This window comes from Epinephelus fuscoguttatus, linkage group LG8, assembly GCF_011397635.1.
Source record: "Epinephelus fuscoguttatus linkage group LG8, E.fuscoguttatus.final_Chr_v1".
In the NCBI taxonomy this organism is placed as follows: Eukaryota; Metazoa; Chordata; class Actinopteri; order Perciformes; family Serranidae; genus Epinephelus; species Epinephelus fuscoguttatus.
Genome location: NC_064759.1, coordinates 28,715,913 through 28,737,917, shown reverse-complemented (window position 1 = coordinate 28,737,917; position 22,005 = coordinate 28,715,913). Strand labels below are relative to the sequence as shown.

The window sequence follows — 22,005 nt, the reverse complement described above, 5'->3', positions numbered from 1 at the left end:
GGCAGTCCAGCACAATGTGTTCCAGTTCACTTTCATCATGTTGTACCAGCTGAACATGGTGTAGCTTTCAGCCCTGCCCTGTGGGAAACCAGCCTGTCTTTTCTCTCGCTGTGTGTTTGTGTGTGTGCGTGTGTGTGTGTGTGTGTGTGAGATGCTGTCGAGCTATGTTGTCCCAAGCTTTCAGCGGCACAAACTCCCTGTCCTAGGGCCTCCAGCGTGGATTGGCCACAGAGACTCTGTGTGGCATGCTCGGATGAATGCTACCCTGATTCTCTACCAGAATGCCACCAATGCAACCCCTAAAGCATGTCTGTTGGACAGCGCTGGGCTGCCAAGAGGGGGCCACTTTCTACATTTCTTGTTCTACTTCTCCCTCTTTCTTTCTTTTCCTGTCTTTTTTAACTCCCATTCTTTCTCTAGAGGCAAACAAAGCAAGTGGCGGCCTTAGAGCAGCGTGATGGGTCTACAAACCGCTCACTTTCTTTCATTAAGGGATTCCGCCCTCTTCCACTGTCTTCTTATTTCCTTTTGTCTCCTCTGCATTGCATTTTTCTTTATATCTGTCGCACCTTATCACATGTAAAGATGCAAATATGCCTCACACCCATGCCATATTCCCTGACCAGTGTTGGGGAGTAGTTAACTACAGTAGTTTAATTACTAGTTTAACTACAATTTGCAGTAGTTGGGTGGCAACTACATTCAGATCTAAGTAGCTTTTTCAGTTGTTAACTACTTCGGTTCATGTAGTTATGTAGTTAATTACAAACTGCATATTCATAGTATTCTTGTGATGTTATCTGGCATACAGTGTGGCGCAATGCCACAGCTCATTTGCCATGGTTGTCATTGACGACAATCTCCTGCTATTTGACTGAAATCACCTCCGGTTTGCGACCAAGATGTCTGCCATCGAATACTATGAATTTCCCTAGAAGTTTGTCCTGATTCCACCTCAGCAATTGCTCCCTATCGTCTCTTTAAAACATATCTTCAGGCTGCCTTGGTGAAGATTGCCCTGCCCTGGTCCCCACATCAAACACATCTACACTTTCCTTTGTCAGTTCAGTTTGTCGGAGGTGTACCAATATGAAATTCTAGGCTCAGACTGTGATAATTACCCGTGATATTTGGATGTTTAGCTACCTTCTTGCATTGAAAATCTCATCATTTTTTGAAAGTAGTTAAGATGTAGTTTAACTGCTTTTCATCTTGAAGTAGGAAGTGGTTTGGAAATCTGCAGTTTTAATGTAGTTTCCCAACGCTGTCCCTGAACCTTCAGTGGTTAAGAAGCTACAGGCCCACATGGGAAACCTCCTCTTCAGCAGCATTGCCTGGGTCTTTTGAAAACGTTCTCTCTCTTTATGCATGTTTATAGGTCAAACCATGAAACTTGATCCCATCTTCTAATAATGGTAATTGTTCTGTTTATCTCACGTGTGAGAGGGTGAGCCTTGTCACCAGCAGACTGGTGCAGCAGTAGTCACCCAGTAAATTGCTCCCCTGTAATTGTTTGATTACAGTATACTGCCTGGGACACTGGATAATGTAATCATACTTTACTGAGGTTTTACACATTAATTTTTCTCCTCTTTCTTTGCCGTCTTTGCCTCTGAGTTCATGTCGAAACAGCTGTCTGGCATATAATATGGTCCTCGATGACTTGTGTCAACAGGTTTACGAAAATAACAATGTTCTCATTGTTTAGACAGGCCGCCGTTCCAGACGGTTTGAATCTTGACTTGTTGACGTTCTTGAATACTTTATGATATTAATTCTCTCCCCCCAAGGTGACTTTGCGTGACCTAATAACAAGTGCCCCTTATTTTTGTAAATATACGTGACAAATTCTAACGTTAAACCCGATCCCGCTCTCTGTGCACATTTTTGCCTAGCACAATAAATCACAGCAGTAAATAATATAAATGGAAACAAGAATAACACATGAGACATTCTGTGCAGTGTCACACGTAAAGGGTGTAATCTAATTAGATGGTTGTTTAATTCAAGTATCAGGCAGTGTTGCAGAGAGGGGATTTTAATCACAGTGTGAGTCAGACAGTCATTTCTGGGCCTGGCTGCTATTCAAACCTGTATAGAGATCCTTAAAGACCTGTGTGTGGTTCATATTTAACTTTACAGCCAGGGACATATTTAAAATGAGCCTCAGTGTACATTACATCTGGTATTTACTTTTTAGCATTCTAAAATTTCTAGTTACCTTAAGCAGCTGTGGACATTCTGCCAGTTCACCAATTAATACTTAGGGGCAAAATGTTAAATCCCAGCGGAGGCAAATCTAAACAAACTCCAGGTTTCCATTTTCAAGCAACCTTAGAGAAGAGGATGTGAAAGTTTGAATCAAATATCTCCTCTCAGATGTCTGGTTTGTTTACATTCTGTTTCCTCTTGTATTCCTTTGGGGAAGCTTGGAAATGGTAATAATGTCAAGACGTGCTATGTCTTTAATGGCTCAGGCAAGGAGGAACTTGCCTCCAATGTCCATGTAAAAACCAACACTGTGCTGCGGGTGTTTGTACGAAAGGCCTAATCAATTCTGAAGCTGATACGTAGGTAAAATAAATGAGACTTCAAACAAAGTAAAGTAGTCCTCCAGGGATGAAAACAAGCCACAAAGGGAGACGCACTCTGTGTGACATACGCAATGTTTCATCTGTGAGGAACGCCAGAGAGCCACGGCCTGTTTAACGTAAACTCAGAGAGGTTGGATTTGTTTTGTGTCAAATCCGGTAAATAATTAGCTGATACAGAGCAATGTGGAGTTCTTCAGAAACCCAACCTCAAGGCCACAATAACATAAAGACATAAACACCTATGACATTGGCAGGAATATGATGAGGAAAATGTATAATGTAGAGAGGTTCCTGCACTACAAATGAGTTCTTTTTTTAATTTATCATTTACAGTTAATTCCCATTCATTCTGCCTGTGGTATAAATATATGTATATATATTTTTACAAATCTCTCTTGATTGTTTGTGAACCCCAGGTTTTTTAGATTAAATTAAATATATATATGCAGTGAATCACACATGGTTTGTTAGCTTCATGTGACTTGATATCATTTGTATGAATTACACAGGTCATTTGAAATGCTCTTTTGTTTGGCAAAAACACATTTATTTATGATTCATGCTGAAAAAACATACCAAGCAGTGGCGAAGTGCGGCCTGTGGCAAGCTGCCATGCAATGGCCATGAAAAGCTGCGCCGGCTGCTCCGAGCTCCAGCTGTTTGATTCTGCAGTAAAGTGTTGCCAAACTAAAAGTTGGGGATAGTTTAACCTTTATTGGCAATAGCAGTCAGAGAATATTCACAGCCAATCAGTAAACAGAGTCCTGTGACACGGTATGTAAAGATTGACATTGCGTCCCCACTGACTTCCATTGTAGAAAAATGAAGCTAAAATATCCTGGATACTGCTGCTGCCAACTTGGAGCCAGAGTTTTGGTGGTATCAAGTTCCTGCTCTTACACCTGTCCGACCAATCACGAGCATCGCCATTGATGCGAGCACAAGGAACGGCACACATAGCTGTCACTCATGATATCAAACCCCCTTTGAATATAAATTAGTGTTAAGAAGAACTACTTAAAATGACAGAAACCATCTTTGGGTAAAACGTATTTGGTGTGCACTTCTTTATTTGATGTACTGCTAACATGGCAGAGATGGGGTTTATGACCTATACTACATCCAGCCACCAGGGGACAATTGAGATGTTGTTGACCTATGTTACAAAGAAGTTCTTCTTACCTGCAACACATGAACATGCCTGCCGGCCACAAACAACATAATAATTGTGGTGAGATGCACTATGCTGCTGCTCGGTGTGTTTTGGTGTTGTGCGATGTATACAAACTTACAATATTTGTGTAGGCAAGTATAAAGGAAGCCAAAAAAGCCTCAGGGAATAACTTTAGCCCCTTTTCCACCAATATTTCCAGGAACTTTTATTTCCAGGAATTTATTTACCTGGGTAAAAGAATTCCTGATAATCTGTGTGCTTTGCATTTCCACTGCACATCATTTAGTACCGGGTTTCAGTACCCATCCTTAATCAAAACACAAACGAAGTGAAGCTTGTAGAAATGCAATAAAGTTTGCAGCCACACTGGCACGGAAGTGCAGAACTAGTTACTTTTTCAGGGAAAGTTTGGGGTAGAGGGAAAGTTGTTTCCCCGGGTAATTTCGCCGGATTTTCAAAATCCCGGGTAACTGATAAAAGTTCCTGCGGTGGAAAAGGGGCAATTGATATACTATATATATATATATATATATATATATATGTATCACTTTTTGTTCTCAAAATGTTCCCGTGCCATCTAACCTCAGACCATGGCCCCTTTTCAAGCTGTTAATTAACTTCTCATTAGGGTTAGGGCATTGTCCGCAATAATGACAGAGGAATGACGAAGTCAGCTCCGTTAAAGCCACAAGCAGAAAACCTCATAGCACAATAGCAGCACAAGCTCCAGGTTTACAGCATTCATAGTCATTTGGTAAAGCTACTCTGACACACACTGCCTTCGCGATCAGCGGTGAAATCAGTCCTCAGAAATGTCTGTACTAACCAAACATTATCTGTTGGTGATTATCTAGCACCACTGCTGAGGTAGTGCGATCCAGTGCACAGAAGTGGCCCCGGGGAGCCCTCCCTTTTCTCGAGAACTAATGTTTACAATCGTTTAGGGGCGTCAGTGGAAGGCATACAGGAGACACTGGCGTATGTTTGTCTCCGTTTTGAGGATTGTGGTTAAGCTGAAGCTCATCTGGCAACCTTATGGGCTGCTCATCCACTCTAAAGCTCCCGCCGTTCCTTCCTCTCCTGTCCTCTCCCCCCATCTTCTTTTTCCCCACTTTTCTTTTTTCTCCTTCTTCTGTTATCTTGTGATTATTTAATCCTTTTCTTCCTCTTCTACTTTATAACATCACTTTGTTTCTGCGTCCAACTTTTTTGTCCTCGCTGTGCGCTCTCAACACGTCCTCTCCGTTTTTGTGGAGCCACTCATCGTATCAGCTGTCTCTAGTCATACATGTCATCCGCCGCTATGTGCTGATGGCTGACTTTTTTTGGGTCTTTCATGTGTGCATCATGTGTAGCAATGGCTGGAATGGGATGTAGCTTGAGTAAATCAATTTGTCATATGAGCAAAATCTGCTGAGTGCATAGGTTCATGAGCAGGTTTTGTGGCTCGTCTTCTGTCTTCTCTCCCATCAAAATCACAGTTTGTTCCAAATGGCCCCAGAGATGCACTGCTGGAACGCATTTAGAGAAAAGAAGATTATCAGCACTGGTAATATCTCTCCTCCAAACTGGCCCCTATGCTGCTTTTACTCAAGGCTGACACATTACCTGAGCTGCCCGCTGAGTTAAGTTTGATGCCAGACTGACATAACAAGTTTAATGCCGGCCTGACGTAATGGTCTGACTCAGCTCTGATGTCACTTCCAGAAGAAATACATGAGTGGAGTGATATTAAGCCTTTCATTCCAAATTGATACATTTCTCATTTGAAAAAAAAAAAAGTGACAGGAACTCATGCAGAATGACTGCTGGCATCACCGCACTGTGTGCAATAAGCAGAATGTGCTGTCAGATGGTGATCTGAAATGAAAGCCTGGCTTCCTGAAATTACTTAAAATGAATCAGAGCCCTGACCCGCAAAATTTGTGAAATATATGTTAATTTATCATATACTATTAATGCAACTACTCATGAATGCTGGAAAACAGCATGAGAAAGTGAAGGAAACACAAGTAGGAACACTTTGACACAGAAGGAGTGCATTGGAAAATAAGGGTGCTGTGGTTGGGGCAGTGGGAAGGCATCTCCATCTGTTTCCAACTTCACAGAACTCTGATTTGGACTCAACTCATACGAAGATGTTTTCTTTACGGTAAGTTATCATTTTTAGCTAAAGTTTTTCTTATTCAACCATAACTAAAATCTTTGGGTCAGGGCTGACCAAAATTATTCCTCTTGCCTTAATGTAACCTTAGATTGAACTCATACTGCTCAACGGCTTTAATTGTAACCGTGTTCAAGTAGTTGTTTTGTAACCTGCTTCCATCACACAGGTGGAACTGTTTGTCCAACACATTCTCACTCCAGCCTCGTCACATATCAGCGTTTGGTCGTGGACTTTCCACGTCCACATATGATGTGCAAGGTACCCTTGATGTGTTGGTTGTTGATGTTCTAGGGTACCGTGTCAACTTCTGCCTGTTACATGCATTGTCAAAATACATTTCCGTTTTCACAGGAAATTGCAAATTGACTTTTTTTTAAAAAATTGGGTTAATTCTGTAACAGTTTGGTATAGCAATAGATGAGACAAATGCTAACTTTAGATTACTAACTAACTAACTAACAGCGGCACATTTTATCATCAGACATTGACGTTACCTATGTTGTGGCGTAAACTATGTTCATAACATTTGGTGTTTATGCAAATTAAATAGGTGTCTTCCCTGGAGAGGATTTTAGTATGAGATATGTGCTCAGATGCTTATCAAGTTGTAAACATTTGCAAAATGCCGCCGCTATCATTAACTTGGTAGATCAGCTGGTGACAGCGAGTATCAGCCATAGACAATGATAACATGCCATGAAAACCCATTCATTTGAAGTACAATAAATAAATAAATACTGCTGAAGTCAAGTGAGAAAAAAGCCAGATACAGCAAGTATATATTTTGCCAAGTGACAGTAGATAGTCAAATGTTGGTGATGATGCTCGCCCAGTCGCAATTCGACAAGCAGATGAAGAAAAGCTGTAAATTCTTGAGATCATCATTTCCCTTAAGTGCGCAATGGCCTTGTTTGATTTGAGACAACACTACCCAGTCAAAATTCACGCACCATGCCAGTAAGTACATAGAATATGCATTATGGAAGTGTACTAATGACTAAGACAGAGCTTGTGTTTTTGGTCTGACATCACATTACCTTTCTGAAGCCAATGGTTTTCATTATTTTCAGTTAAACAAGACATAATTTTTCATCTTTTTTTAGTTTTGTCAAAGTTCCTTCAGCATTGTGCAGTGATTCACTTCACACACAAAAAAAGCCTAAACTGAACATACAGAGAGTGTGGACTGTTTTAAAATCTGCTGTTGCATTCGGGTGCTTTTCAGTAGGCAGGAGAAAATGGATAAAACAGTTTAAATCCCAATGATAGTTGGATTGTCAACTCAATCCAGATTTGACTTATCAAACGAATCTGGGAGATGAATGCTTTTCAAAGGAAATATGTCATATTAAATCACAAAGCCATTATTACCAGTTGGTCCTAAGTCTTTCCAGAAATTAAGATCCAACGCCAGAGCATGTGAACACCACATTGGTAGTCCTGTCAAATGGAGGGGGCAAAAGGAAGGTGCCTTTGATAAACTTTAGGTCCTGAGGAAAAAAAAACAACCTAAATGCTAATTACTAAGTTTGGTCTCACTGCAGGACTTGGTAAACACCGCCAACACCAGCACCAGGTAACACAGCAACACTGACTAACACACACACACACATACACACAAGAGAAAACACAGCTGAGGAGGAAATGGCATCCTGGGGTCTTTAGCTGGACCAGTGTGTTTATTTTCCTCCCATGGTGCACCAGGGCCAAGCTGCTTAACGCGAGGCTGGTGTTCCTGTGGGGCTCTGTATACTGTATGTGTGTGTGTAATAGTTTGCAGCTGTGTGTGTTGATAGTATTATTATTATTACTCTAATGCAATGGCATTTTTTTTGCACTGACACAACCATATAGTCAAAGGCCATGCTATTTAGCTTGTGTTGATTTGTAAATATCAACACCTAAATATTGAAGGGAGAAAAAAAAAGTTTTTTCTTTTTTTTTTTTTTAAATTACATATTATCACATATTATTACAGTCAGTATAATGGTGCATTTGGTCAAGCCTATGGTACATGTGCCTATATACTATAAAAACAACTAGTGAACTAGAGGGAGCAGAGAGCTTGGGGCCTGAGCGTTGGATAAACGTTTGGTTTTCCCCGCTGCCTCCGCCTGTGTCTGGATTATGAAGGGCAGATATACAGCACTTCAGAGTGTGCCAATTAACAGCCCCAGCAGCGGCCGCCACACAGGAGGGCCCCTCATAAAGACTCACCCTATGGTGTAAGCCCTGCCACTTCCAAGTGCTTTATCCGGGGCCGAGCCCATACACACAGCTGTTAAACTGGCAGGTTTTAAGCAGCCCCAGCATCGCCGACAGGCCCAGGAGTTCATAAAGATTTTCTCAGCAAGTGCTTTCCCAAGGAAAGAGAGTGAGATGAGAGGAAGGAGACAGGCAGAGGGAGAGGGAGGGTGAGCAAGGCGGCTGGGCAATCAAGGGGCAGACCTTGCTCAGAGACAAGATAGAGCCACCACGCTTCTTGCCTTCATCCCTCTCTCTGTCCCTCTATCTCTCCATCTTTCTTTCCGTTCTTGACTGCACTCTTTCCCCCTCTTTTTTTTTTTTTTTTTCTCATGTGAAGAAGTGGTGATTGCGATGATGGGCAAGCCAACAACAGGCAGGGGGTGGCCTGCTGAGGACTTGGAAGTTGGGATAACTCCAATCGTCCAAGCCACTGCCACCCCTGCCTGCCACATACCAACTGCTGGCATTTGAACAGCTTTGATACATATTTTAAAGGCTGCAGTGCATCAGAACTGTACTAATCTTAGTTAAAAGGCGAAGCACCATATACCGTTTTTTCTTCCTGCATAGAGGCCCAGCGGCACATGTTGCAAATTGCTGGGGATGGAAGGACACACAAGCTGTGCATGGATCGACAGGCTTATGAAATTTTAAAAATGAGCAAATATATACCCCTTGGCCAATGTATACAGATTAAGCCAAGAGACAAGCCTCACTTATTCGGTGAATTTACTGCATGCTAAAGCAGATTATTGCCTGAGTATTGCTCTATCCACAGCAGGGATTGATTAGAGGAAAATAAAAAAAAACAAAACTTTTTGCCGATGATAAATCAAACAACTCTCCAAAGTCTTTATTTCAAACTTTTAGTATTTGTAAACCAGAAAAAACTCAGATAAAACTCATCTATATATTTATGTATACATATTCTGATATTCTGAGTAACTATGAGTCTCGACAATGGGACAAAGTTTGCTTATTGCATGAAAGAGTTCAGTGTTCGCTGCAGTTTTGACAGTTAAGTGATGTGGGCCGCAAGCTAACTGAATGTCACGCGAGATATTGTTTGACCAAGCCCGTGTGTGTGTGTTTTTTTTTTTGTGTGTGTGTGTGTGTGCATGGCTGCATGCAAACTGCACATGCATGTATGCATACATATCCAAACACATCCCTAATATGCATGTTTGTGTGTATACAGCATGCGCATATCTAAATGGCTGCATGCATGTTGTGTATGTGAACGTCAGCAGCCTAGGGTCCACTGCCATTGTTCCTGCAGACTGAAGCAGAGATAAAGCAATAGAAACTGAGCTGACCACATGCTAGACAGTATTGGCCACAGATGTGCCCAGACAGATCACAGAGAAAACGTGATGGCATTTCCTCAAGATGTGGATGTGTATTTTTAAACTTTGATGTGAACATGATTTGCCATGAAAAAATGCTTTGTTCGCGTGATTCACATGGTCTCAATAACAGAGCTCATACATATTGTATGCCTATCCAGAACTTTTTTGTGTGTGTGTGTGTCACTAATAGCGTATGTTGATCTCAGGACATTTAGCAGCATGCAGAATGAGCTTTTCGCTCAAGAAAAATGGCGCACGTGGTTGAATATCCTTTTGACGACAGGGGTAACATGCGTAGCATGTCAGTGGCTGAGACAGTTGGTATTACAGCTACAACAACACTATGTGATATTCTTCATTTTGAGGTCATGTATGGCCACAGGTCCTTTTGTGCTGATTCCCCTTTGAATACATTAGCCAGGCAGTTACAAGACATGATGTGATTTAATAAAATGTGATCAAACAAATGTTAACATCTAAAAGCTGTCATACACATGCAACATTTTAAGGCTACGTGGATGGATGTTTTTGTCAGCAGCCAACCAACATTTTTTTTGTTCTATAATGGCGTTTTTCCCCCATTGAACACCATTTTACTTTCCATGTTGATTTCATCGGAACTGTCACTTCTCTTATGGCCTTACTAAACATTTTCTTCTTTAGAAGGTTGCCTGTGTACGATGGATGTATCACTGAAGTTTAAAGAACTGCTTAAAAGTCATAGAAATCTTTGTAAAACAGAAGTTGGTGCACTATGACCGACTGACATTGTTTTTTCAATGTTGCATACTTAATATAATACTTACATAATTAGCATGACATACATTAACACCACTTTAGTGTCTGTTATGGCCGATAGCTCCGCAGTTAATATTTGACATAACTATCCTCTGTTGAAACTCCCGGCATTCTGCGCCATGTGTCTTGGCTAACATTACACGGGGTACAGTACGGGGGGAACGGCAGGCGTGAAGAAAGAGCCTCCAGTTCAAGCAGAGGGGAAAGGTATCACTGCGAGGTAGTCTGGCTGTTGACCGGCCGGCTCTGTTTAGTTCAGGGTTTGCGTGTGTGTGAAGTGATAGTTCCAACACATTGTGTTCTTGTTCTGCTCTTCTTCTGTTTCAGCTTTGGCAGGTGACCCGGCATTGGATGTACTGGCTACTGTACACTAGGTGACAGCTTCTGACATTGTAATTGTCTGCTGTGGGTGAGGGGATGGAGGGTGTAATACATCTTGTGTTTCCTTTCTGGAGAAATTATTGATAACCAGAGCTGAGAGGTGGTGTTGGTATCACTGGCATGGTCTGAGATGGTCTTGATTGATAATGGTGATTTGGGTTTGAGGGACTGAAATTAAAATTATCCAGGATTGACTGAATATTAAACATCTGTTTTATGTTATAAGGGACTGACTTTTCATAAAGCACCTTTGTATGTAACATATGTCTTTGGTCGTCCAAATCCTTGAGAAAATTATCATGCATTTGTCAACTAAAAACTTTTTTCATCATGCTGTAGCAAGACATTGTCCCAACTACACATATTAAAATAAAAATGCAGTCCATTGAAGACATGAGCAATACAGCAAGTCCCTGCACAACAAAAAAGTGAAACAATAGCTTAATTATTAATTAAAAGATAATTTCTAAGTTAGATTTGGGCTATAAAAAATCTGTCACACTGGAATAAATGGCACTTTTTACTCTCCATACATGTTGAAATAAACATGACAAAGTGAAATAAATATAATACATAATTTTGCAATGCCTTAGTAAACACACATTCACACATTTTAAATGGACATCTCTCACCACAGTGAAAAGAAACAGACATGGCGCAGACAGGCTGAGTTGGACAGAGGGAGAAAAGATTTCACATTAGCAGGGACTAAGATGGTGAGTTGCATTTGATATCACCTTCTGCACTGCACATGTGCTCGCGAGTGTTCACAGAGAGCGAGGGAAGCATCCTCTACTAAATGGAAATTCCTGTGCTTCAGCCACAGCTGCAGTATGACACTTCAGATGGCCGCGCTTCCCTTTGTACAGCCCCCTGGAATTAGCCCAAACCACAATGGCATCACATCAGAAAAGAAGGCAGGAAAAATCAGACTTTATTATCTGTCGCTGTGGAAATATCTGTGCAGGGAGGGAAAAGGGGGCACGAGGCCCTTGGCTTCCTTGCCATGTCAACCTGCATTTTATTATTGAAAATACACACACATACACACACACACACACACACACACACAACTGCCTTCAAATAAGTGTCAGCTAACCCACTGTTATGATACCTGTTCTTGGGGGAAAGCTTGGCACAGCGCTGATATGTAAACATTGCTACACTTATCATTTTCCCTTTTCTTATTGCTCTAATTTTGGAGCCAATAAAAACAATAATTTTCTACAGATTGCAGTCATAAGCAGGTAATCTGTAATGTGTGACGTGCTGCGACTGTAAATTTATTTTGCTGTGGAGAAATTGACGAAGCACTATCATGTCAAAGTGAACCAACACCACATCAGGACTGAGGAAACATTGTTCATCTAGCGCTGGGAAACAAACTCTCGGCTAACGATGAGAAGTAGTATCGCAGAGAATAAAACTTTCCATCAAATTGTGTTCGGGGAGGGGATTCACTTCAAAGAGATTTCAACAACAGTGCTGTCTGTCTAATTTACGTTTTTCAAGCACATGCCAAATGTAAAAACCCCAATTTTGAGGAGTGTATAATTACAGGGAGAGAAATGAATGACTATAAATACCCCCATCATTACTAGTCCCTCCTGAAGAACATGATCCATACTGAAGGATAATTAAGGCAAAATATTTCTGATCCTCCAACAGACTGTACCAGGAATGTGTGCACGCGTACACTCGTGCTTCTGTGTGTTCATTGCGCATGGGTTTGTGTGTGTTACAGATAGAAAGACTGAGGGAGTGTGTGTGTGAGAGAGAGGGAGGGAGGGGGGGAATCACAAGGCATTCTCCCCTAAATATAGTTCTGTTCTGGTGGAGCCGCTATGTACGGATACTTCAGGAGAGCTCAAGACAGACCAGCTTTAATTGGTTTGCGGAGTCATTAATGGAACAGAAGCACAACTCCAGTACAAGTGTGTGTGTCTGAACACGAGCACTTATGTGTGTATATTGGACCCTGTCAATGCCCTTTAAACAACAACAGACACAAGGAAATAACTTTGATCAACAAACATGTAGCAAACAAGAAGATAATAATGAACCTCCATGTTCAGCCGAGGTCTCTTAAAATAGACCATTTCAACTAGGATATATCAGATTTGAGGATAATATTTCTAGATTAGGCCAGCTAATTAGTGCCCCAATATTTGGCACGGCGCTTTGACTGAGATCCAAATAAGCATATTGTCCTCATCGGAGAGGAGTGAAAGAGCTTTCCTGTGTTCTTCACTCAGAGTCAGAAAGAATGTTCAACTGAGACAGAGAAAACTTTACTCGACTGCTCTCCCTGCCTCGCTTTGTTATCTCTTCCTCTCTTTCTTGCCCGATCAAAACGTAAGAATGTCGCTTTGAGTGGCCAAATGAAAGGAAACCAGGCAAACATGAGCGAGAGACCGTGTTTATTTCTAGTATATCTATAAGCCAGGCCAGGTTTTTGTGTCGGCAGGGGTCTGCACGGGTTGTTGAGTTGTTGTGAGTTGCTGCTGAACCGGCAGCGAGTCAGTCAGCCAGCCAGTTGTCAGGCAAGTACCAGTTCCTTGTTGCTATTTGTGTTTGAGTGTAGCCGTGCCGAGAGCCTCCCTCCCTCCGTTTTCCCTTTTCCAACCGAATCCGCCAACCTCTTCCTGTGGCAAGAATCGTGTCTTACAGCAGCCTATCGCTCTTGCAATGAAAAGCCTGTGACCAAGGCATTCGTCCCCTTTCACTGCCATTGTGTCGCTGAAACAAGGAGCAGGAGCAAAGTAGTCAGCTAAACACGGTGTAGCAGGGTTCGATGGTGGCCCCGCTGTGGCTGCTAGTGCCGGGGCTCCACTGACTTGTTGTTGCTTGTTGTTGTGTGTTTCCCCCAGCTGGGGCCGGGGCCAGGGCCAGGGGATGGCTTTTGTGTCATCGTGCGAGCCGTGCTGCACTCGTGAAACTAGATAAATGGATTAGAGGGGCGCAGATATGGGCGGGCATCTTTGAGAAAAAGACAACGGAGATGTTGAAGGGAAGCGGGGGTTGGAAGAGGAGGGTGAAGGGGATAGGAAGAGGCAAAGACATTTGTGTTGTTGGGGCTACAAGGGGTCGAGTCGCTTGTAAGAATGGCCTGCTTCTGCCTAAAAAGACAAGACAGTGATAAACTTTCCTCCCCATGCAGTCACCTCTCTCCTCCTCACTCTCTCTGCTACACACACACACACTCACACAAACTGTCACAGCGCACAATTCACCACTAAAATGAATGGATTGCCACAGTGTGACATGTCTCAGTTGCAGGGGGAGATGGTCCTTGTTCGCCAACAAAAGACTGTGGTATTATGGGGGGCCACAGCCTGCCACAGAATGCTAAATTGTTTTAGGGTCAACAACTTATTGTCTTTGCATGAGCCACAATTTACATATCTCCTGAGTAGGTTTCAGCTCTCGGTGCTCAGATGAAAATAGCAGAACCTCCTCTAGCCTTTGAAAGAGTTAAAGCCTTTCAAAGGTTGCTGGAAATACCTTTGATGAGTTGTTTTCTCTATTTATTTCCTTAGAAAAACAGCAAAACAACTCTTATTTCAGCCGTGTAATGAGTAAATGGATTTCTGATATAATGTATGGTAATTATTAATTTGAATTATCTCATCACTTTAACCATTATGGAGCAATTACCATAATATAATCATTGTTTACAGTGTATAACAATAGAACCAGTGTTTTAAAGCCAGATAATACATGTATTTACCTCCATAATCCCAAAGAGCATTATTCTTAAGCTCTATATTTACATTTATTTCATTTATCTACTCTTCTGTTTTTTTTATTTCATGGTCTTTATTTCCTTCCCCTCCCCTGCATCGTGGCCCAGGGCATGCGGGGAAGAAATGGCTGGAAGTGACAGCCTAATTATCAGCTCCAACTCCGCTCATTACCCATTAGACAGTCCACTGTACATCCACTTACTAAATGAATAATTTTGTATATATTATGGGAACACAATATTATGGCCTGCAGCTAACGCCTTTGCGCTAACCTCACGCTGTTCCAGTACAAAAGAAATAAATGGGACACCGAGAGGTTATTTAATTTTAGCCCCCAAAAGCCAGCTCATGAGAGGATGTCATGTGCAAATGGAGCGCGGAGGGGAGGGGAATATGAAATTTACACACCTGCCTTTTTTTTTTTTTTTTTTTTTTTTTAATTCCATGCCGCAATATTAGAATCATTATTGCCAAAGCACGTGTTGGAGCATAAGTGAAATTGGCGAGAGTCAGATGGCGTAATATTATTGTGATTTCTAACCTTTATCTAATGACAGGGGCCGGAACACCTTCTTTAAAAACATCTCTTTGCATTGCTATCTGAGTTCATTCAACGAAAAATAATACTCCTCACTACAGTAAAATTACAGCGCATTTCCTTATTCCCTCCCGCACCAAGAGACAACCATTTGCATATGCTGATGTATTTGTGTTGTGAGTTAAGTTGTGTTAATGTACCTATAAAAGCGGAATGACCCCGCTCCGGTCAACAAAACCCTCACTGACCTTTGTTAATTTTTCCTCCACTGCGTGACTGTTTAGCGAATGGCCATTTAAGTGACGCAGATTTATGCGCATAGACGTCCCTCCTACTGCCACACAGATATGGTCTAGTCAACGTTTACCAAGCATTAAAAAAAAGAAATCAATCACTTTTGCAAATGCTGTAATGTTTCAGACTGGTGCAATTATTTGTTATAAGTTAATTTAAAAGCTGTGCAGGCTTTTTAAGGAGGTAATAATATTGCATCTCCAAATATTAGATGATTTACTGCAGATTCCTATGTGAAAACGAAAGATGATTTTGGCCCTTAACGAAAAATATTTCTCTTACTATATTTTATGTGAACTTAGAGTCATAATATTCCCATAAATAAAGTGACTTCTACTTGTGTTATTTGTATTCCTGTAGAATCTGCGCATGCGTAATGCAGTTAAAGGTGCAATGGGTTTAAATCAAACTGTAAAGCATAATGTATTGTGTGTGATAATACAGTTAGAGTACAAGTATTTCCACGTGAATTACAGCTCTTTTGGAGGAGGGGAGGAAAGCTCGTTTCAAGCTGAAGCGATATATGACTCGCCTATAGAGGTCGCTGTGATATTGCAAAACAGATGTGCATAAGTCACTCCACAGGTTTGGGCCACTCACATAATTCACCCTCTGGAACAGCTCACTTCGCAGCTTACTGTCATTTACAAAGGTGCCCGAGCTCACACAAGAAACAGTTTCTCCAATTATACTGGAGCTATTTTGGGACACACTTAGAAAAAAAATCGCATGTGCGGTTTTACCCAAACAATAATGTGATAAAAAGGAGTCACATTTTAGTGAAGATGATTAAAAATGTTGCTTGTGTATCCATGAAAGCTCCTGTAAATGACAAGAACAGCAGAAAAACACATTGCTCACATCATCCCCTACCCCTGTTTATTATTGCTAAATTATTGCACTTTCCTCTTGTTATGTTTAAACCTCATTAGAGCTGTTGTGGTAAATCAATATTTACTTTTGGTCACCGATTGAGGAGCAAAGAAGCAGCTTTTTATAGGCTAATGATCACTATCAGCCTCGGGACAGATAGCGCCCCCCCCAAAACACTGACCCTGCTCCACAAGGCCGACAATGTCAGCCCCCTTCCTCCTCCTCCCCCTCCTTCCCTCCCAAAAAACCCCCCGAAAATATTAATAATTTATCTTCGAATCGACTTCTCTCTCTGACAGATTAGATTTTAACCATTTGATTTTGTTTGGACTGGGCGTTCCCATATTATTACTTAATGACCTTCCCAGCTGCTCCTGTCCATTTTCTGTCACCAGCAACCATCTGGACACTTATTAGCACCTCAATGCATCCACGCTGCTTTCCTCCCAAACTTGAATAAAATTAAGCCTGCTTGCAGACTGCCAATATCATTTTTTTTCCCTTCCTTCCCCATTCCCACCCTTGTTGAAGTAAAATTGGTAGTAGGCCAACGTTTTGCTTTCCAAAAGATATTTGCAATAATAATTATAATAATATTAATTATGATGATAGTAATGACCATGTCGAAAAGAAATATAGGCTGCAGATACTCGTGGGTTTTCTCTATAATTTCATTTAGTTTATTAGGCAAAATATACGATCTGGACAAATTCCTTCAACGCTTCCTATTTACAAATTTAAATCACTTGGTATTTACATTAAAGAAAGGACACCAAAAAACACAAGATAGAGACAAAAATAATATTAATAATAATAATAATAATTATAATAATAATAAAGTAAAAAGCCTACCAAAATGTCCCAGCCTGCCTGGGCAAAGTGGAGAGAAAGAGAGTAACATTATAGGCGCGATTATAGGCTACACAACAATAGAGGAAGTAATCCATCCATCCACAGGATATTACCAAATTACGCCATTTGTTCTGTACCGACTGAATGCTACGCTGCATTATTATTTCTCAATGTCCTTTTTTAGGGAGTGTAAAGTCTTTTTTTCTATTTTTCTTTTCCTTTTTTTCAAGCACGAAAAAAAAATGTCTTGATCAAGCCGAGGAGAGAGCAGTGAGGACTCGTTGCGTGGCGTCTTGTGGACTCCTGGCGCTGGAAGGCAGAGAGGATCTGGATAAAGAATAATACAGAAAGGTAGATAAATACCCCCGCCGTGTTTGGACAGCGGGTTTCAATATGCATCTCAATTGTCTGGCTGAACAGCTTTGATTTGAAACAGACTGCAATCCCACCCTCTCCAATCCACCACTTTCTTGTATAATAATAATAATAATAATAATAATAATAATCATAATAATAATGAAAGGAAAATATCACAATAATTATTCTTATCATTATTATTTTACAAGTGGCGAAAAAAAAATTCCACCTTATGCAACAATTATCAGTATTTTAATCCCTTAATATTCTTCTTATTTCTAAATGACTGTTGCACACACACGTACACACACACACACACACACGCACACAGAGGATATTTTGTAATACTTGAAACAGAGGTAAACTTTTTTTCCCTCTCCCCCTTTCGGTAAGAGCGCTCCCCAGGGCTCCGGCTTCTCCCAGGGGTCTTTAGGGAAAGCACACAGCCCAGACAGAGCCCGTTTTACTCGGTGACTTGATAAGTAGCCACACTCTCCCCAGAGGGGAGGAATTAAAGGGGGTGTGGGATGGGAGTCAAGACCCCTGTCACCCGCAAAGCAAACTGTGTTTTATTTATCTTTGTTGGTTTTATTTTGGAAGGGTTATCATTGTTGTTTTACGTTTAAAAAATAAATTAAAAGACATAAAAGTTAAATTTAGACACTGGAATCCGTAAAACAAATTGCATCCACTATGATTATATTTATTTGTCGGATAATTACTGGAGTTATAATTTCATAAATATCCTGGGCCTTCCCTCATGTTCATGCTTAATTTTACTTCTTTTAATTCTTGATGGAAAAAAAATGCCTCTAAATTAGTTTACACTTTGATTGATGCAATAATATTATTCTACATTTATATATATATATTATTATAATGCTGAGGCTGGTTATGTTCTCATGGCAACGTGTTTCCAACAATCAGCAAAAGCAAAAGAGTAAAAAACGTGTCTCACCTGTCATGGACGGGTCGAAAGGAAGACTTCAGGATCTGTGTTGGAGGTGAAACAGACCTTACACCGTTTTCATGGTCTAAAAAGGAAATAAGCAAAAACACGTATTAGTACTGGGATGATGGATAAATTCTAGGTCTGTATATTTTTTCTAAAATAAATGAATATGTGTCACTGTGGATTTGACTGTGTGTATGTAGCTTACTCATATATATATATATATATATATATATATATATGTGTGTGTGTGTGTGTGTGTGTGTGTGTGTGTGTATTGTATGAAATACAGAAGTAAGGCATAAGATGCACCATTAATGTAACACATATGGATTATGTTAAGTATAAAATACAAAGCGCTTGCGTGTGACATTTATGCGCGTGCACGCGTCCAGACTGTTCCCTTACCTATGTGCTTGGGACTGTGGGTCTCTGGTGAGGCCTTGCTGTCATTGCTGAGTGCTGCTGCAGCTGCTACCGGCGACACCACCACTGATGTCGGCTGCTGCTGCTGCTGCTGCTGGGCCGGCAAGTGGTGGTTGTGGTGGTGATGGTGCTGGTTTACTCCCAGAAACGACCTCACATTTAGCAGGGAGTTCTGACCCAGGAAAGCTCCATTTGTCCAGTTGTGGAACTTTCCAATCTGGCATGTGTACAGTCCATGACTGGGGAGGAAGGCCGGGTGGGTCTGGATCTGGTGGTGGGGCGCTGATGAGTGAGTGGTGGCCGCTGGGCCACAAGGGGACGTGGGTTTCTGAGATGAGCTATCGGGACTAGTGGCGGTCTCTGCTAAAGACCAGATTTTAGGCTTATTGTTAGACGGGAGAGGAAAGCTCCCGGGTCTATCCGGGGACAAAACTCTTGTGGTGTTGTTGTTGTTGCCGTCCGAGTTGTCTTTACTCCCTGGGTGAACTGAAATTGTGCTCTTAGATTTGTCAAAGGCCTCATGGGCCTGTAGGGCGAAGGCCCGTCTTTTCTCCAAGCTGTCCAACTCTCCCCCCGCACCGACACCGCCCCTGTGGTCCCTGCTCCCCTCCGTTGATTTATCATCATCATCCTCGTTGCTTTGATCCCCGTCGTTGTCGTCGATTTTGTCTATATCTATGCTCTCCAAATCAATCTCCTCCTCGTCTTCGTTTTTCTCCGCCTCGTCTCCGCTACCGAACAAGTTACCGTCCTCCCCGTCCTCTTTGCTCCTGCTTCCCCAGGTCACCTTGTTCTCCTTCTTGAGCCTCCTCCTGGCGTTGGCGAACCATGTCGAGACCTGCGTCAGCGTCATTTTGGTGATGATGGCCAGCATGATCTTCTCCCCCTTGGTCGGGTACGGGTTCTTCCTGTGCTCGTTGAGCCAGGCTTTTAGGGTGCTGGTGCTCTCCCGGGTGGCGTTCTTGGGCCTGGCCGGATCCCCGTACTGAAACTGGCCGTATGGGTAGAAGGCCGGAGACGTGTGGGCTGCAAAGCTGGCAGGATGGACGCCAGGACTATCCTTCAGCTCATACTGGGATCCCTTGAAAATAAAGGATGATAGTTTTATAACAGTGGAACATTAAATATGGAGAAATAGTGTGACAGACTGAATTTTAAAACACACCCCTTCATCATTTTAGCTCAGATGCATGTGACCATTGTTTATTTCTGCAACTCAAACAAGTGAAATGACCTCCATTAAAAAAAAAAAAAAAAAAAAAAATCCACGAGCTGCAGCTGCACCTGACTCTGAGCTTTCCACAAATAAGCTTCTCAACTTGCAAAATACCACATGCTAGGCCTGCGTCACCTGCGCCTGCACAAATACTCACTCAAAGGCAAGAGACCTTTGAGCAGCAAACATGTTTCATACATGTCAGTCTAAAAACGGAACACACCAAGTCAACAGGATGGGAGAAAGTTCGCTGCATCATTGTGAACACGCAGATGGCATGCAAACTGCCAGCTTTCATGTTTACCTGCCAAACTCCCCCTCCCTCCCCTCCACACTCCTCAAGCATGTCAAAGCACTTTCAAGGCCTTAAGTTAAGTTTTCTCTGCGTGCCGCACTTTACGCATGGCTCGCTTATATTTGCTTTGGACACAGCACTCAAACATATCGATCAGTTCACACGCTTGGAGTTTGGGGATAATAGCTCTTGTTTTGGGAGCTTTGGCGCAGTAGTGCCTGCCTGTGGGCCTGACGCACACCTTTGCCAACACGTTAATACACTGCAAGTTGATTTTTATCACCTGGCGTATTTTAGGCCAATGCATCTGGCAATTCATAAAGACAGGAAGAATCCATGTGGCATTCAACCATGACAGGAGGGTACACTGTGGCAAAACAAAGCCTCCACCACCATTAATATTTATTGTAGGCTGTATTTATAGCCTGTAAGCTTTTGTTCTTTGGTGGAGATTATTTTAATGGTCTGGTCTGAGAAATAATCAGGCTGGGTTAGGAAACGAGTTGAAACTTTTTCTTTGCATGGTGCATGTTAAAACGCAGATCTATGGCAAGTTTTTTTTCCTTCCGTGATCTAAACTTTGCAATCGATCATCCTAACATTTAGAGAAAATAGTCATATAGTTGGTGTGAATTATGGCTTTTGTTTACATGTTTTGCTTGATGCGCAAATACACAATTTCAAGTCAGAATTTTTGTTTATTTTTTTAATTAACAGCTCAAACTTTTCACATTTGTAACTCAGCCAAGTAAGGCACGCAACCGTGAAAAAATAAAGCAAATACGCACGAATATTTAGCAATCCATATTTAAATAATCACGTATAAGATTGCGTTTTTTATTGTTTTTGTTTACATTACGCAGCCTTTTTTTTAGTCAGATGTGGGAAGCTTACGCATACACAATCGTCTGTGCAAGGCGGATCCGTAAACAGACATACACACACACACGCACAAAACAAAAAACCAGCATACATTCTTACCATTTGTGAGAAAAGAGCCAAGTCCGCGCTGGTGTACGGTAAGAAAGCGCTGTAGTTGTGTGCGTACGGGTTGGCGTACATGCCCAACACCGAGGTGACCGCCGCTGCGGTGGCGGACGGACTTCCCCCGATTTCGGTGCTCCCTCCCCGGGACGATGGCGTAAGCACTCCCGGTCTGTCGCTCCCGTACACCGCCTGGGAGGCACTTAAGTACTGCGGGTAGCCTAGCTGGGGGAAAGACATCTCCACCGCCGAAATAGTCGCACAGTAGTTGTACCGTCCGACAAAACTGTGCGTAAAAAAAACAAAAAAGTATGCGAGAGAAAAAAAAGAAAAAAAAAAGAACCCGGAGGAGTAAAGGGAAAGTGTTTAAGCCAAAGTCACAGCTACTACAGACATACAGTGGTATGCAGTCAAAACAAGCCCGCTCTTAAATCTCGGCTTCCTCTCTTTTCTCGCGCAAAGTCCGCTGGATGTGATCTGATCAACAATTGCGCTCCGACTGACGCGCCTGGCCCTGAGGTCTCCAGGCTGATCTCTCAGATACAATTTGAAGTTGATGCTTTGATTGGCATCCCCTACTTGAGCCTGCAAGCTCCTCCTCGTTTGGAGCTATGTGGATAATGTGAATATAGAGTGAGCACATTGGCTGGGGCCTCTCTCTCTCCCTCTCTCTCTCGCTCTCTCTCTCTCTCTCTCTCCCCCCTCTCTCCCTCTTTCTCTCTCTCTGACTTTGACTCTCACACACACGCACACACACATACA

At 42.0% G+C, this 22,005-nt stretch overlaps 1 protein-coding gene across 1 annotated transcript; it reads right to left on the bottom strand.

The window, feature by feature from the left end:
* Positions 1 to 16,798: 16,798 nt before the first annotated feature.
* irx1a (iroquois homeobox 1a) lies at positions 16,799 to 21,798 on the bottom strand. The gene is made up of 4 exons (XM_049584747.1): positions 21,241 to 21,798; positions 18,731 to 19,829; positions 18,329 to 18,404; positions 16,799 to 17,340 (listed from the first exon to the last, which is right to left on the bottom strand). The coding sequence occupies exons 1-4, from the start codon at positions 21,481 to 21,483 to the stop codon at positions 17,265 to 17,267; spliced, it is 1,494 nt and encodes a 497-aa protein (XP_049440704.1). The 5' UTR covers positions 21,484 to 21,798; the 3' UTR covers positions 16,799 to 17,264.
* Positions 21,799 to 22,005: the final 207 nt, after the last annotated feature.